The sequence below is a fragment of the Ananas comosus genome, linkage group 2, assembly GCF_001540865.1.
Source record: "Ananas comosus cultivar F153 linkage group 2, ASM154086v1, whole genome shotgun sequence".
NCBI lineage: Eukaryota > Viridiplantae > Streptophyta > Magnoliopsida > Poales > Bromeliaceae > Ananas > Ananas comosus.
In genome coordinates this window covers 13,407,189-13,424,574 of record NC_033622.1, presented here as the reverse complement: position 1 = coordinate 13,424,574, position 17,386 = coordinate 13,407,189, and the positions used below count along the sequence as shown (strand labels likewise).

At 38.7% G+C, this 17,386-nt stretch overlaps 3 protein-coding genes and 1 non-coding gene across 5 annotated transcripts; 2 read left to right on the top strand and 2 right to left on the bottom strand.

Annotated features, from left to right (window-relative positions):
* Nucleotides 363-4,064, top strand: LOC109728395 (MND1-interacting protein 1-like). The gene is made up of 2 exons (XM_020258787.1): nucleotides 363-1,853; nucleotides 3,260-4,064. Exons 1-2 carry the CDS (start codon nucleotides 522-524, stop codon nucleotides 3,776-3,778), a joined length of 1,851 nt encoding a protein of 616 aa, XP_020114376.1. The 5' UTR covers nucleotides 363-521; the 3' UTR covers nucleotides 3,779-4,064.
* On the bottom strand, nucleotides 4,212-8,948 carry LOC109728401 (pentatricopeptide repeat-containing protein At4g21190). The gene is made up of 6 exons (XM_020258798.1): nucleotides 8,801-8,948; nucleotides 8,062-8,146; nucleotides 7,689-7,787; nucleotides 6,245-6,388; nucleotides 5,933-6,145; nucleotides 4,212-4,848 (listed from the first exon to the last, which is right to left on the bottom strand). Exons 2-6 carry the CDS (start codon nucleotides 8,143-8,145, stop codon nucleotides 4,645-4,647), a joined length of 744 nt encoding a protein of 247 aa, XP_020114387.1. The 5' UTR covers nucleotide 8,146; nucleotides 8,801-8,948; the 3' UTR covers nucleotides 4,212-4,644.
* TRNAR-ACG lies at nucleotides 9,121-9,193 on the bottom strand. Its single transcript has one exon. It is a non-coding gene; the product is annotated as a tRNA-Arg (tRNA).
* On the top strand, nucleotides 9,243-13,342 carry LOC109706779 (angiogenic factor with G patch and FHA domains 1). Of its 2 annotated transcripts, none has more exons than XM_020227757.1 (10): nucleotides 9,243-9,384; nucleotides 9,483-9,690; nucleotides 9,803-9,928; nucleotides 10,052-10,204; nucleotides 10,447-10,576; nucleotides 10,826-10,867; nucleotides 11,443-11,763; nucleotides 11,909-11,960; nucleotides 12,716-12,793; nucleotides 12,914-13,342. In XM_020227757.1, exons 1-10 carry the CDS (start codon nucleotides 9,293-9,295, stop codon nucleotides 12,978-12,980), a joined length of 1,269 nt encoding a protein of 422 aa, XP_020083346.1. In that variant the 5' UTR covers nucleotides 9,243-9,292; the 3' UTR covers nucleotides 12,981-13,342. The 2 variants fall into 2 exon arrangements, with proteins under 2 accessions (XP_020083346.1, XP_020083347.1); XM_020227758.1 differs by having other exon boundaries at nucleotides 9,269-9,384; nucleotides 9,450-9,690.

Here is a 17,386-nt window from a genome sequence, read left to right as displayed (position 1 = left end):
CTTCTTTTTTGTCTTTGCTACGTGCCTTAAAAATTTGATTTCGTAGTTTATTGTGCGCACAAGAGTTCCTCATTGACGGACGCTTAAATTGTTTTAGATGAGTACTAACTAGAAGTACGTTAAGCCCATGGGCCTACTTCCTCTAGCGAGCCCCTCGGCCCTCCTCAAACGAGCAGAACCGGGATCGACCGTCCGATTCGAGATCGACGTGGAGCCGACGGCGGTTATATCTCGCCCGTGGATCCCAGTTTCTGACTGCGGGGCCCACCGCGCTGGTTTGCTCCGCGAAACGGCTTTTTCCCTTGGGAGTTGGGACACGTTGACGTTCCGCGCCTCGTCCTCCCGACCCGCACGTGTCGCACACCTCCGAGATATCCCCTGCCCCTTCGTGGTGTCCGTTCCGCACCACCTTCTCTTCGCCTTCATCGTCGTCGTCCCTCGCTTCGATCGCTCCGCTCTCAAACCCTAGTTCCGATCTCCTACTCGTTCGCACGCCGCCTCCGCCAACCCCGCTGCGTCCAATGGGCGTCCAAGCGAGGGATCGCGCGAGCCGCAACGGCCGCAAGAACCGCATCGCCGCAAAGAGCTCGGCGGAGGCCGCCGCCGCCGCTAAGATTCCCCCTCCGGCGATACCCGCTGCGTCGTTCCCCTACGCTGCCGAAGCTGGGTGCGGCGGCGGCGGCGGCGCGGGGGATCTCGATGCGGGGTTCGGGAGCGCGAACCCTAACGCTAATTCCAGCGGGTGTGATGAATCCGGGTGGAGGTACTGCACGGAGGAGCAGCTCGAGGAGCTCCTCCTCAAGAACCTCGACCTCGTCTACAAGGAGGCGCTCTCCCGCCTCGTCGCCCTCGGCTACGACGAGGAGCTCGCCCTCCGCGCCGTCCTCTGCTCCGGCCACTGCTACGGCTCCTCCGACGTCCTCTCCAACATCCTCAACAACGCCATCGGCTACCTCAGCAATCCCGCCGCCGCGGCCGCGGCCGCCGACCACGACTCCGCCGCCGCTTCGTCCGCCGGCGCCGGCGGCGATAAGGGATTCACCGACCTCCGCCACCTTGAGGAGTACTCCCTCGCTGGCCTCGTCTGCCTCCTCCAGCAGCTTCGCCCTTCCCTCTCCCGAGGCGACGCCATGTGGTGCCTCCTCATGGGCGAGCTCCAGGTCGGCCGCGCCAGCACCATCGATCTCCCCGCCGGTCCTCCTCCTACCTCCTCCCCCTACCCCGCGCCAATCACCAGCAGTTTCCAAACCCTCGACCTCGATCACTCTGTTCTAAAGGACCTCGAGGGTTTGAGCATTTCGGAGAAGTCGCAGGAAGGAAAATCTGATCCAAACACACAGACGATCTGCGAGCTCGTCCGTCAGATCCGCGATCTCGGGCTCCAGGTGAAGGAGCGCAGGGAGTGGGCACAGAAGAAGGCGATTCAGGCAGCACAGAAGCTGAGCAACGACCTCATGGAGCTCAGGGTTTTGAGGATGGAGCGGGAGGAGAAGCAAAGGCTGAAGAAGGAGAAGCAGGCCGTGGAGGACGCGATGATGAAGCGGCTCTCCGAGATGGAGGATGTGATGAAGAAGGCGAGCGGGCAGGTGGACTGCGTGAACGCCGTTGTGCGGAGGCTGGAAATGGAGAATGCAGAGATCCGCGCGGAGGTGGAGGCCGCGAAGTTAACGGCGTCGGAGTTGGTCAGGCATTGCGAGGAGGGGATGAAGAAGCATAGGAGGACCTGTAAGAAAGCACAGGCAACGGAGAAGCAGATGCGGAGGATTGAAGAGGAGATGGCCAAGGAGAAACGGAAGATAACGCAGGCTGAGCAACAGTTAAGTGAGATCACGGAGGAAATTAAAGAAATTGAGGTGAGAACGAACAGGACCCCAATCACAGCTTTTATATTTGGTTCATAGATTGTGTGCTTGATGATAGATTGATAGTTTGTTCATGTGGTTTACTCTAGAAAGATGTGAAGTTTTCATCTTCTAATTGTGCTTAGGGGTCCAGCGAAGCTATTGCTGCTGTACTTTCTTCGAATTTTAGATACTTAACAGTCTCCATTTCAGCAGGATTCCTTAGCGAGAGATGTCTTGGCAGAAAAAGAGATATCATGAATTTGTGCTTCTTTGAGATTTCTATGTGCTATAAAATATGTAGGGTGATTTTTTTATTCAAAATCGTCTTAGGTTTAGTCATCTTAGAGGCAAAAGAATTCCTCGCTTTTTCTTGTCCATAATATGCAGTTTCCTTGAGTTGTGCTCTTTGTTCCAGATGAAATTGCAACAATCATTCTCAATAGCATAGTTAAGAATAAGAATGTTGAATCTCATCACCACCACGACAAAGTTTATTTTTTCTGTGGGTGGGATATTTCTTTTGGTGATCATCTCACCCTCAGCAATTTTTATTCAGTATCAAATATCGGCCATCTAATAATATCGAGAGTTCGAGACACAAAAAGGTTGTGGCACTAATTGTCGGAACTCTTGAGATACCATTTTCTTGCTGTCTTGCCAAATCTACATGATTTCTTCTGTTGTTAGGAATTATAATTCGACATAACCTTGTAGTTATTGTGTATTATTGTTTTGTTATTATCTTAAACAAAGCATGCATTATTAGTTTTTTATGGCAACCATTATAAGTCAATGATTTTCATCTTATATGTTTCTGATACCATCATCCAATATAGCAATTTTTTTTTTAAATTTTTTGCTTGTGCTCTTGAAGTATTGATTTCCTTTTCCTTTTAGAAGAGTAAATATGTATGTTATTAAACATCCAATTCTATCCTTTTACCGCCCTTGGTTGTAAGGTTTTATCTTTTACTTGCTGGATTAGAACTTAATTTGATACCTGTGAGGCCATGAATGGTAGACTGGTAGGTGGCACAGATTATCTCCTCTTCTTCTATACCAACTGTTCTTTTATTGTTTTTTTGTATCATGAGATAACACGAGACATTTATGGAGGCTTTGAGAATATGAAAGTTGAGCCTAGGATATCAAACCATCGCAATTGCTGTTCTGACAGTGGATAAATGTGTTATGAAGGTTGAGTACGTCAAAGGAGGGAACCTGCCAATGTAGACTCCTTTACATCAAGAGATAGTTTTCCATCTATAAATTAAGAAATCAAATATTATGTCCAATGAATCTCAATCTATTACTAATGGTACTTCATTCTCTATTATATACCACCAAACTGATCAGTGGTAGCAAGATTGAACTGTGCTATATATTAATCCTGCTTGATTTCTTCCCACTTGTAGATTAAATTGATAGAAGAATCAAAGACGAAAGAGCAAGCCATTGCACTGGCCGAGAAGGAACGTCGAGCCAAAGAGTCAATCGAAGCTGGCATTAAAAGAAGACAGGATGAACTTCGACAGAAATTAGAAATGGACTCCAAGCGGTACAAAGATGACATTGGAAGGCTAGAAGAGGAGCTTTCGCGGCTGCAAGCTTCTGCTGAACCAACACAGATCAACTCTCCCCTCCCCAGTACTTTGAATTTTAGGGATGCAGATACAAGAAGGCCACCAAAGGAAGCCAGTGGGAAAGGGCTTAATGTGTTAAATAAGCCACCAGAGCCCTCTCAGAAGCCTAGCAATCACCGCGAATGTGTGAATTGCAAACATGATGAGGTGTCCGTGGTTCTACTACCTTGTGCCCACCAGGTTCTCTGTGCTAGGTGCAATGAGGACCATGAAAAGAGGGGCAAATTCAGCTGCCCCTGCTGCAACACTAAGATCGATGAGAGGATCCGTGTGTATGGTGTAAGCTCTTAGCAATATTGGAACTCCAACTATATTACTGCCACTTATTTCAAATGAGTGCCTCAGAAGCCTCGTCTAGACCAAGACTCTGGGTAACTTCTGCTTCCTAGTAGCTCCGATATGTTGTATGCTGAAAAGCAGCTATTTTGAAGTATTTACATAAACGAACTTGGAAGAGGCAGCTTGTCTGTCGCATGTTGGAATTTTGACGTTCTTTTGTTGCTTATCCGTGTTCGAGGTTGTAATGTTTGGCTGGTCCGTTAATAATAGACGCGAGATAGGAGATTGAATGTACTCTTCTCAGCTGTGGGATGTGGGGTTCTCTGCTATGTTGCACTAACTTATTTCTAAATTTTAAATTTACGTCTATTTCGAATTTAATTTGGAAGTCAGAAGAAGGTATCATTCATTGACATCTGTCAGTTTCTCATGAACCTCTTTGTAATTTCACAGCATGAATGAATGGCTGTTCTACCACCAAACAACAACATACGTCAATGTTTTTACAAGCAATAGGTGAAAAATTACAAATAGGATTGGAGTGCGCAATCAGAATTACCAAATTAGAAACACAATTTTCTTTTCCACAGCAGACTGAGGAACAAAGGCCAAACAAAACTGTTGCTTGGAAATACCCTGCCTCTGGTAATTCAGATTCCTTTTCACTTGTATTACTCATTGTACTATTAGTTGCCTTCAAACCTGTAAAGCATTCTGAGTGTTCTGCTCTTATCTGAATATTGCACATTACTGTGGCAATTCTTCATCTCGTGATCATCCAGTCACTTTCATAATTTCCTTCAACTGGAATAACTGTTAGCTTCATTGGAGGGTGAATTCTGCTCTCAATTTAAGTACCCTCAAGGCTCGTACAAGCTTCATTCTCTGATTTTTTTTGTCGTATTTACCCTGATTCTTATACGCTTTCCTTTAATGTATCGATATTCCCATGTAGGCGGTGGGTATTTCTTATTTAACTTCTCATATTTGTCCAACATACCTAACTTCAAAAATACATCGCCTAATATTCTTACAATTGAACCATCTGGTCTCACGCCTAGTTCTTCCATGTCTGCAAATACCTAGAGGAAATAAAGGAACAACAAAGTTGAATCGTTTGAAGAAGAAGAAATGTGCAACATAGTAAACTGAAACCATATATAACAGCATGCTGGCTAAGTTCACACTAAGTTTGAGTGTTTGACATTATGCCATCTTACCAGAATATTAAAAGAGATGGTCGCATGTTGAAGTATGAAAATAAAGCACTGTAAATGGCAAAGGCATGGCAGGCATACTTGTGTCTGCTTCTCGTGCAGTTGATGTTTTTTCATCAAAAGAAAAAAAAAAAGAGAAAAAAAAAAAGCACACTGTACCCAACCCAAGGAAAGAAACAAACTATATTGCATCAAAGTAAATAGCCTATAACATAAAATGGCTACAACAACGTAAAGGCAAGATGGTGATGATAAATCTCCTTTCTTAAAACTTGTTCTGACTTACCTTCTTGCTGCATTTGTTACTTCAATTTGCACGTATGTATTGCAAAACAACCAAGCTCAATAATTGTGACTTGAGTCTTCTAATGGTTACACACAAATAAAATTATCTAATTAACGGTCAAGTAGTAATTGAAAAAAGAGTCCTCCAGACAGTCGAGATCTATGATCGTTTCTCACATTTATGGTTTATTTATATAAGTGTCGTTCGCTAAACAGTTAGACTAGATCTGAAGATCCACTGCACATATTTCAGTTAAAAAATTACAATGGTTGGAAAAATAGATGATTTATATGCAAAAAGATTAAGAAGGCCCAAGAATTACTTTTTGGTCATTGGCTATAGTCTCACTCAAGATGATTAATTCTCAAGTCAAGCATATATTTCTACATGGCCTTAGAGCTCTCAGGGAAGTTATTGTTTTTTTTTTGAGAGGAAAAGTTATTGTTGTAACTAAGAAAAAGTCATTTTCTTATGTGGGATTCAGCCAGCTATTGAACTGAAAAAAAAAACAGCTAGTCGGTCTTGCATTCCATATATTGTCAAGCCAAAACTAAGAGGTTAGTTCATGACAACTTATATAGGATTCTATAGTTAAAAGAAATTTGTTCACCTATGTAATGCATGACAAGGGGAAATGACTGATAAAAAACTATTCTATGATACCTCAAACATCTTTTCATGCATCCCCCTGCTGTAATATAGTGATATCATTTTCATAAAGAAAACACGAGGCAGACTTTCCAAATACTCGGAAAATATCTTCATCCACAGTTCCTCTGCCTCTTCGAGACGCCCATCTTCCGCTAAAGCATTTAACAAAGTATAGTAGCTACCCATGGTCTTTCCCTGACCTTTGTTTAACATCCACTTAATCACCTACAATTAAATCACCCATGTCTGTGTTTTCACATTAAATCGAGCATACAAAAAAGAAAACAAAGTACAATAGCACAGTAAAGTCATCTTTCTGAATACCTGTATTATTCTTTTCCACTCCTTTTCAGTCTCAAGGGTTTTCAGTGCTTTTTTCACTACAACAAGAGGAAATTCTAATTCCCAAGCAATGAATGAATCAAGAGCTCCATAAACTTCCTCCTTGACATTTGATAATCCTTTTACCTGTAATATAAACAGAGTAGATATTTAACAAAGTGAAATATCTGAAAGGTAAACAATTTTGAACAGAACAATAAATGTTAACTACCAACTTAGTTACAGCTTGAACACTATCATAATAATTAATAAACAACTTTACCATCAGCATACACATTGCTTTACAGATTCTATAGCGTAATGCACCAATGCCACAATGTGCATGTTGGAAAATGAAGACCATATACTGCCTAAGAAATCAAAAGCCTCTTGATTCTTATCTGAACCTTAGATGGTTAATCTTGTATTTCCCTGAAATATTATGATTTTAGGGGGAATATAACCAATCCAAAGATTTCAGTCAAATTGCTGAGGAATTGTTTATATTATGATTTCAGTCAATCTTTCCTCCTGTTTAAACACAAACTGCAAATTTAAACTAACCTCCTACGGTGAATTCATCTTAAATACTTGAAGAGAAAACTAATATTGGTTCTTTGCAAGGTAAAGCTTCTTTTATGCCATAAACAAAACTTGGAGTGTATGATATAGGTAAAAGCAGCACGAAAGAAAACATGTTCATAAAGTAAAGCTATGTGCATGCTAATAAAAAAGTAAAGCTATAAGCAATTAAGCATGCTAAGTAGTGATAAACCTCAGTTAAACCTGTCACTTCACTGACATATTACAAAAGTATCATGACAAAAATAAAACTAGGATGTTCTGACCTGAACAATGGAAAATTTTCTTTTAATCCAAGTATTGGAAATCTTCAAGAGACATACAAAAATGATAGAAGATAAAAGATTGCATAAAGCTAATAGGGGAAATAGACTTCCACAATACTTGAAAAATTTTGGTTGAATTTGAAGCTTCAAAAATTCTGTCATTCCCTGTTTCAGCAGGGTAAATTGCAGGGCGGATATGTGGAAAAACATTAAAAATCAGATACAATGTTGTTTTCCTTAAAGCTCTTGTGACCTGGAAAGTTTGATTCATGGCACTATGTGAATCAGTAGAGTCAATTGTTTACATGAACACGACAAATGACATAAATAAAAATATTCCTATTTAAGTAGAATATGCCTTTAAAGGGAGCTGAAAAACCAATGCCATTTTAGTGGTAAAATAAGGCATCATAGCAATTGGCTTGACATAGAACTTCAAAACAAAGGTGAATGGAAGTCTGAGTGCACATAGGCAATTGCAAATATGGGATAAAGTGCTTGCTTGTTAGCTATAGTTGTAATTGCTAAAAGACACAGATAATTGTAGACAATATAGATATAGAAGTAATTGCACCAGTAGAAGTGCGGAGGAATCTCACACAGTCAACAAGCTTTTGTGACTTTGAAATTGTCCCAATTCTTTTCTGCGATTTCCATACACGAGGATATCTGGGTCTAGGGCCCCTTGCACCACAAACCTGACATAGATGATGGACTCGATTAAATACGATGCATAAATATAGCACATGATTCAAGAACAGCTACCTGACATTGCCTTGCTAGATACAACCCAAAAACGGATAATTATGCGGGTGATTTCGAAAGAGAATTACAATTTGAGAAATACCGTGAAGGGATAAGCAGGAGAACGAAAATGGTTCCTATATGATTCTATATAGAATTTTTGACAAGAAAGAAACCAATTTTTGAACAAATTAACAATGAACTTTCCCCAAAGGAGAAGGTACTCACAACTACAAGATTGAACTTTCGAGTAAGCGCGGTCATATCCAATCTCCCCACCATCATCGGTGAAGTATACCTCAAGCTCAGCATCCTAAAAATGTACATCAACTCAAAATTAAAATTGGTCTAATAGCATGATGCATCTGGCGGCAAAAAACAACATGCAAAACCAATAGTGCGAGGAACTTCCACATAGTTGCTTCGTCAAATAACACCAAAGAATGATCACAACATAGATGATACATACGCGCTGTATGCAAATTTTCTGCAACTGCGAAATTCCGCGATGAACGCCATAGCTGGTTTATTCTACTTAACAATAAATTGAAGTGCCACAGAATCAGATTTATCTCTTCTTTCATGCAACAATACTTTCTCATAAACATAATTAGTTAGATGGGCTTCCATCTTAAGCAGCCGTGTCTCGGCTGCAGTGACACACCAGCTTGTTATTATCCTTAAAATTATGAGTTTAGGAATTTGAGCTTTTCCTCATCATTCTAGAGAAAAACACTCGAGAAAACTTTCGTAATGTCACTAAAGAGTAAAAAAAAAAAAAAAAAAGAATGCTAAGTACCACCTTTTTTTATGATCTCCTGAAATTTCTGTAGCTACTAAAATGGAAAACTCAAAGTACTGTGAGAGAGAATAACAAGGGGAACAATAAGAACTAAACATACAGCGGATTCATCACTCTTATAAACAGTGAAGGGGGAAGGGATTGTGGAGAGGGTTTTAATTTTACCTATGGATGATGTCGTGCGAGGTTGAGTGAGATTGAAGAGGAAAACGCAGTGAGCCGGGACGCGTAGCAGGAGCGAACGAAGCCGCCCCTCCGTTGCCGCTCAGGGAGAGAGATGAAGCACTTGTGGATTGGCACGTGCGATTCACGTGCATCTCGCAAGATTTTTTTTTTTTAAAAAAATAAAAATATAAAAGAAATGGGCCAACCGCACACCCATTCGGCCCGTAGATAATGGGCGTTAAAAAATTTGTTAATGGGCCTCCCGCGCCCCCATCCGGCCCGTATGGAAACGGGCATAAAGAACAAATTGTTATAGCGGTCGACTCCACTGGGGATCGAACCCAGAATCTCTGGTTCCGTAGACCAGCGCCTTATCCATTGGGCCATGGAGTCGTCGTTGTCGTTGGTGAAAATATACTATAATAATGACTAGGATATACGCCTCCGCTTAAAAATAACACCGACTCACAGGGACCGACTCTCGCTGTATCCATGGAAGAAACTGGGAGGAAGAGCTCTCGACCTACCCCGAAGCGCCCCCTCGCCCTCTCCGACGACGATGACTCCGATCGGCACCGTCCCGAGTACGCTCTCCTCGTCCTCTTCTTCACCTTCGTTTCTAGGGTTTACTCTTCCTACTTGTGTGTAGTATATGACTCTCCCCCTCTTCGCCCTCTTCCAGGGAGCGGAGGGAGAGGTTCCCCAAGGGCAAGAAGCCGAAGAAAGGCGATTCCGCCTCCGCCGCCTCTTCCTACGGCGGCGATGTCGCCGCCGACGACCTCGACAGCTTGATGAACCCTGAGATCGCCGCCAAGCAGCGCGCGAAGCGCCGCAAGCTGACCCGGCAGGAAGAACCCGACGAGGTCTTCGCCGCCGAAGTCCATTACGAGGTTCGATCATCGTGTTGCGCATTGATCCGCTGTTAATTTCAGTTACGAGTTTAGTATTATCTATACTCATAGATTAATGTGTAGATACCCTAACGGGGAGTGAATTTCACAGGACGATGTGAACTTCGTTGATGACGGTATCCGAATCGAGCCGTTTAATCTGGAGCAAGAGAGGGAGGAAGGTTATTTCGATGCAAATGGAAATTTTGTCGAATACAGAAGTAAAAATGAAATCAAGGTGATTTTTTTTTTCCCTCCTTACTCGCAACTGTTTTTTATATGCAAAATATGCTCTTTTGGCGTGTATCTATTTATACTATGGTCTGTTGGCATGTATTTAGTTACGTATCACTTGATCTAGGACGCGTGGCTGGATAGTGTGGAAGTGGACACACGATTTGCCAGAAAAGTCCAGGAGAAAACAGATGCGGAAGATAACTACCATGACCTCTCGTCGGAGGAAGTTGGGAAAATGAAAAGAAACATAGCCAATATTCTTCAAGCTGGAGAAACGGTAAGTTTTGATAGGAGTGAACTGACTATTTTATTTGCGGCAGTAGCACGATCAGCATAAACTAGCTTCTGCTTAGATACCTAATTGGTTACAGCATTAAGATGAATGAATAAATCATCCTTAATATTTTTCATCAAAAGATAACTTCTTGGAAGGTCTTTGCACTGTTGGGCCATGTATGGGATTGCAAGTTTCACTGTTCTGTTAATGAACTGAATCTCTTCCTTTCTTTCCTTTTTCAGATCATACAGGCTTTGAAGAGGTTGAAAGGGACTTCGACTGACAAGCGAGGAAAGATGTCTGACGTCACAAAGCAGATGTTTGATCAACTGACTGAACATGCCATGAAATTGATGGAGCATGGCGAGTACAGTTAAGTTATCCGCTTTTAATCGCGTGTTTGTTTTGTTGTTCGTTGAGTATCATCTGTAGTAAGTGTTTTTTTTTTATCTTGGTACGCTTCAGAAGCGTGTTGGGCTGGCAAATATGCCATTCCACAGTTCTCTTTCCCAGGAAGTTCCATAGCTATTCGTTGTGCAAAATTTCTTAATACCACGATATATGAATGGCTGTTCTGTTTCATTCTTACCATAATCTTATCATTTATCACTTCTTGCACAGATGTTTACCATGAAGAACGAGAGACCTTTGTGCGGGAAGCAGGTTAGTTTATTCTTCTCTTTAATCTATTATCCGGTGAGTTTCTTACACAGCAATTGTAAAGCATCTTTAGAAATTTGTTTGGGTTTTTAATGGCTGTCCGATTTTTATTTGTGCTCACATCCGTCCTTCCAATTTCATTTTGTTGTATGCCCTTGCAGTGTTTCAAATAGTTCTGGTCTAAAGCTTCATTGGTTTCTCATTAATCCAAGTTGTAGTATGCATAATATGTTTTTGAATAAGAAGGATAGTTCTTAGTTCATTAACTTGTTCTTTGCATGATAGTTAGTGTGTTATAATTTAGTAGATCTGTCTTAGATTTTATTGTTTTTGTTTCTTGGTAACTATCCTTTTAATTTCCATGTAAATTCTTTTTATATCTAGAAGTCGTTGGATATGCATACTAGCAATCTTGTGTCTTGTGTTGGATTCATATTATTGTAGGAGAACTTGCTCCAAAATTTCCTTCATGTTTTGGAACACGACATTATGTACCTTACCATGATGTACAAATCTTTACAACTTTCGTGGAGTTATAAAAAATTGACTTGGTTTGCCTCAATTTTTGTCCTTTACAGAAGGTTATGAACGGTTAGCTCGTGCACGGGGAGGATCATCAGGTAGCACCAATGGTGAAGCTTCTGATTCCAAACATGTGGAAGATATTTTTTGCAGTACTGCAGAACACGAATCACGCAACTCATCAATATGGGACATTGGCACTGGTTCTTCAGCGGCAAATATCTCTACCCTTCCAGTTTCATCTAGTGATGGCAATGATAAGTTTGACATGTTTGGGGACGACGATGACGATGCTGATGCCAATCTGCAGTCTGACCCAAATGCTACGGGTTCAACTTCTACTTCCGAAGTTCCTGTAATTAATTCAGGAGGCTCAGGTTCGTCACAGAACTTGGACTGGTGGTAAATTTTATCGATGTCGTAAGCTTGGTACTTTGGGAACCTGCATGGGATTAGTTTATTTGTATCATTATATTGGTAGTCATTTCTGTTTGGATAATTTTTGCTTGTGCCGATGTGCAGAAGCTAGTGATGGAGGATTGGGCTCCGATTACGTGTATGATCCTTCGTCAGGGTAGGTCACGCAGCTATATGTTTTTTCCCCTGCTTAATCAGTACCATATTCGTTATATGCAGCATCTAGTTTGTCACCTCTGTACTGTCTGATACGATTGTAATTTATGTTCAAACTGGAAGGCACCAAAACTAACGAAATAATGTATGTTCTATTATTCCTTGAATTGCAACAAGTTATGGGAGGGACCTATTTCATATTTTGCTAACAAATATACTTTCGCTAGTTTTTTTAACTGCCTTCTAAAAGCGATTGGACTTGCATATTTACATGCCATGTCTCGGTCCCTCTAGGAGTTAGGAACATCTCTAACAAAGCAGTTGTTTTGAGTAACTTTTTTGGGTCATGGTCGTTACATGCAACTTTAGTAATGAGGGTGGAGGAAATTCAATGGTTCAGGTTTCTAGCTTGAGCGCTTGCTCCTGGTGAAATATTTATTTTTACTTTAGTGACAATTGATATCCTTTTGGTGAGAGAAAATGGTTTTAGGTAGTTGGGCTATTGTAACATTCGACAGCTGAGGTGTTGTTTCTTTGCTTGTAAGCAAAATTATTACTATATTGGTAGGACATGTTTAGCAGCTGTATTTTCGTCCCCCCCCTTTTTTTTTCTGTAGAACCATATATGTGAACTCCTTTTTGTGGCATTTTGATTGTTATTTTCAATGTGTGTTGGTTCAGTTGTTTGTTTACTTGCAAGCATTTTTTTTGCAATAATATGTATGGTCATCGTAAAAGTTTGCTGTCTTTTTCCAGTTACTACTATAGCAGCAGCTTGGGGTATTACTATGATCCAACATCTGGGCTTTATTGCAGTGCCTCGACAGGGACTTGGTAATTATGCTTTACCTTTGTTCTAGTTAATAAATGTCTTTTGTTTCTCTGTGTAGACCAACCTGCTGACTTGTGGCATATGATCAATGTGCCTGTGTTAATCCCTTTTTTGTTGTGCAGGTACTCATTTGATGAGCAAAGTGGCTCATACAAGGAAATTCAGAGCGCAGCTGCTTCGGAAAGCTGAAATCATGCGAGATATGAAACTTAACTGCTCTTGACCACGCAAATGACCCAACAAAAATGTGAGATATGCAACTTACCTATGGGAAAGGATTTGACAGTTGCTATCTGTACTACAGGGTTATGTTTCCTCTCTTTGTTTCGTTACAGTTTATTAGTTTGCTTACGAAAAAGCTTGATTCACCATTGTGTTAAAAGGGGAACAGCTTTTTCATGTTCACTGTTTTTTCTCCCTGCAATCATAAGTTGTTTTTCTGTTTTGCGTCCTCTTTTCTCAAAGTGAAGCACTGAAGTTAACCTTTCAGAAATTAGTGTTCTATCGGTTATTTGGTTTGCGAAAGGTAATATAAAGATCACTTTACAAAAGTGAAATGGTGAAGTGAGTTATAAGTTTTTTTTTTTTTAAGGATTTTGGCTGAAAAAAATTCTGTTAGTTTGGAAAAGTGAGAAGCCTATGAAAAATATAACGTTTGTTGTAACTTTCATGTTTGAATTTATTATTACTTTTTTGAGTTTTAACTTAAATTTAGATGCCAATTATGAGTTTAATTTTACATTTTGAATTTTAAATGTGAGCCTCCTAGGGTTGAGTTTAATTTTACATTTTTTTAATTTTACATTTTTTTAATTTTACATTTTGAATTTTAATTGTATAATGTATCATTGGAATTCTAAATATAAAATGTGCAGTTAGGATGAAATGAGCCTTCTAGAATTGAGTGGGTCGTTGGTTGAATGGTATAATCTAACGGGTGAAAATGATCAAAGACATAAATCAAGCGATAAAAAATTTACAAGCACAAAAAGCTTGGTATTTTTGCAAGCATCATAATCGGACTATATATATATATAAATATGAGTCCGGCTACTATACTCTTATGAGTACGATCGCCTCGTACTCATAATGATTTGATGATAAGAGCTTCTGAATCGAGATCCATACCGTTAAACATTTCTCTAGAGCATTTAAAACTTTAGAAATTAAATTATAATTTTTCGATATCACTTACCTTACGATCAAAAAAGGTCACAATTAACAATTTTAATGGCCGTATGAATATTATGCTGTTTAACGTGAAAAAAATCGAAATAGGTTAATATTTGATAGAAAATTTTATCACTACCTAAATGAAAATCAATATTCTGATCTTAAATTGAGAGGGCATCCCGATCATCCTTTTTAGAATGCCATTCGATTTTAACTGTTCATTTTATAGATGGACTTTATAATGATTTCGAAAATTTATGAAATTTATTTTTTAGAAGTTTCAAATACTCTAGATCATGTTTAACGGTGTGGATCGTCGATTCGAAAACTCCAACATCGAAAACAACTTATGAGTAGTAAGAGTTTTATACTCAAACGAGTAGTCTAAAAATAAACGGCTGAAAATAAAAATCTCATAAAAAACAATGATAGAAGACTTGAATTTAAGATCAGAGGCACTGATCTTACTCTAAATAGTAAAAATAATTTTCTATAAAATTTTCATCTGATTTGGATTGTTTTACATCGTTAAACTTACAAATGCATCACATATACCATTAAAATTATCAATTTTGAGACCTTTTGATCACTAGCCAAATAATGTCGAAATATTATGAAATTTAATTTTCAAATATTTTTAATAGTCTAGATCAAATATAACGGAGCCGATCATCGATTTGAAAACCGCATCATTGAAAACAACTTGGTAGCATGGAGGCCTCCGTGCTACCAAGTTGCTTTCAATGATGCCGATTCCAAATCGACGATCGGCTCCGTCAGACTTGATCTACACTATTGAAAGTATTTGAAAATTAAATTTCATAATTTTTCGGTATCATTTACCTATCAAACGAGTAGTCTAAAAATGAACAGCTGAAAATAAAAATCTCATAAAAAATGATGATAGAAGACTTGAATTTAAGATCAAAAGCACTGATCTTACTCTAAATAGTAAAAATAATTTTCTATAAAATTTTCATCTGATTTGGATTGTTTTACACCGTTAAACTTACAAATGCATCACATCTACCATTAAAATTATCAATTTTGAGACCTTTTGATCACTAGCCAAATAATGTCGAAAAATTATGAAATTTAGTTTCCAAATATTTTTAATAGTGTAGATCAAGTATAACGGAGCCGATCATCGATTTGGAAACCGCATCATTGAAAACAACTTGGTAGCACGGAGGCCTCCGTGCTACCGATAGTATACCAGCCTAACTCTATATATATAGAGAGAGAGAGAGAGAGAGAGTGCGGCTAGGATGCTTATGGAAGCACGGAGGGCTCCGTGCTTCCACTTTGTTTTTGATGTTCGGACTTTCGAATCGACAATCAGCTCCGTTAGACTTGATCTAGAGTATTTGAAGTATCTAGAAAATAAATTTTGCGATTTTTCGATATCATTTGCCTAGTGATCGAAGTAGCTCAAAATCAATGGCTGAAAATAAAAATTTTATAAAATATGATGATATGACATTAAAATTTTAGATCAAAGTTATTGATCTTGTTTTATATGGTATAAAAAATTTTCTATCAAAATTTCATATGATTTGGATATTTCTACACTGTTAAACTTGCAACCGGCTCACCACGGTCGTTAAAATTATTGATTTTGAGCCCCTTCGATCACTAGGCAAATGATATCGAAAAATCGCAAAATTTATTTTCTAGTTACTTCAAATACTCCAGATCAACTCTAACGGAGCCGATCGTCGATTCGAAAGTCCGAACATCGATAACGACTTGGAAGCACGGAAGCCTCCGTGCTTCCATAAGCATACCAGCACAACTATATATATATATATATATATATATAATTGAGCTAGAATACTTTTAGAAGTATCACTCCCTTGGTGCTTCTAGGTTTTAGTCTTTGGATCTACTCCTTGATTACTAATAGTCTTTGAATCAAATACTATTCTACCTATCACCATCTATCACCATTATCTCAACCTTACATTTTTTCATCTAAGGGTTGAAAATTCAAAATCACCAACCTCTTGATACTTTTGAAAGTATTCTAGCTCAACACTCTCTCTCTTTCTCTCTCTTTCTCTCTCTCTCTCTCTCTCTCTCTATATATATATATAGAGTTGAGCCAGAATACTATCGATAACAAACGAGTTCTGTTGCCATCCATTTGCTTTCAATGATGAAGTCTTCAAATCGACGATCGACACCGTTGAATATGATCTATATTACTTGAAGTGTTTAGAAATCAAATTTCATAAATTTTCGATATTGTTTTCTTATCCATCGAGTAGACACAAAAATAAACGGCTGAAAATAAATATTCTTTAAAAAATGATTATAGGAATTTTGTAATCAAGATTAAGAGTATAGATTTTGTTTTAAATAGTTTAAAAAATTTTCTAGCAAAAATTCAATTGATTTGGATATCTTTACGCCGTTAAACGAGAAAATGCTTCATATCGACCATTAAAATTACTAATTTTGAAACCCTTTGATCATTAAGCAAATGATGTCGAAAAGATTTGCAATTTGATTTCTAAACATTTGAAGTAGTATAGATCATGTTTAACGATACAAATCATTAATTTGGAGACTCTACATCGAAAATAAATGGGTGGCAATAAAGCCCGTTTATATATATATATAGACACGCAAAAGCGGAATTATGACATTTGAGGGAAAAGCTTCTTAAAAGGCGTGTTGTCTACATACTGCGTGATAGCCAATGGCAATTAAATGAATTTATGTATACCACTATCCCATTGTANCTCTCTCTCTCTCTCTCTCTCTCTCTCTCTCTCTCTATATATATATATATATATATATATATATAGAGTTGAGCCAGAATACTATCGATAACAAACGAGTTATGTTGCCATCCATTTACTTTCAATGATGAAGTCTTCAAATCGACGATCGACACCGTTGAATATGATCTATATTACTTGAAGTGTTTAGAAATCAAATTTCATAAATTTTCGATATTGTTTTCTTATCCATCGAGTAGACACAAAAATGAACGGCTGAAAATAAATATTCTTTAAAAAATAATTATAGGAATTTTGTAATCAAGATTAAGAGTATAGATCTTGTTTTAAATAGTTTAAAAAATTTTCTAACAAAAATTGAATTGATTTGGATATCTTTACGCCGTTAAACGAGAAAATTCTTCATATCGACCATTAAAATTATTAATTTTGAAACCCTTTGATCATTAGGCAAAGGATGTCGAAAAGATTTGAAATTTGATTTCTAAATATTTTAAGTAGTATAGATCATGTTTAACGATACTAATCATTAATTTGGAGACTCTACATCGAAAATAAATGGGTGGCAATAAAGCGCGTTTATATATATATAGACACGCAAAAGAGGAATTATGACATTTGGGGGAAAAGCTTCTTAAAAGGCATGATGTCTACATACTGCGTGATAGCCAATGG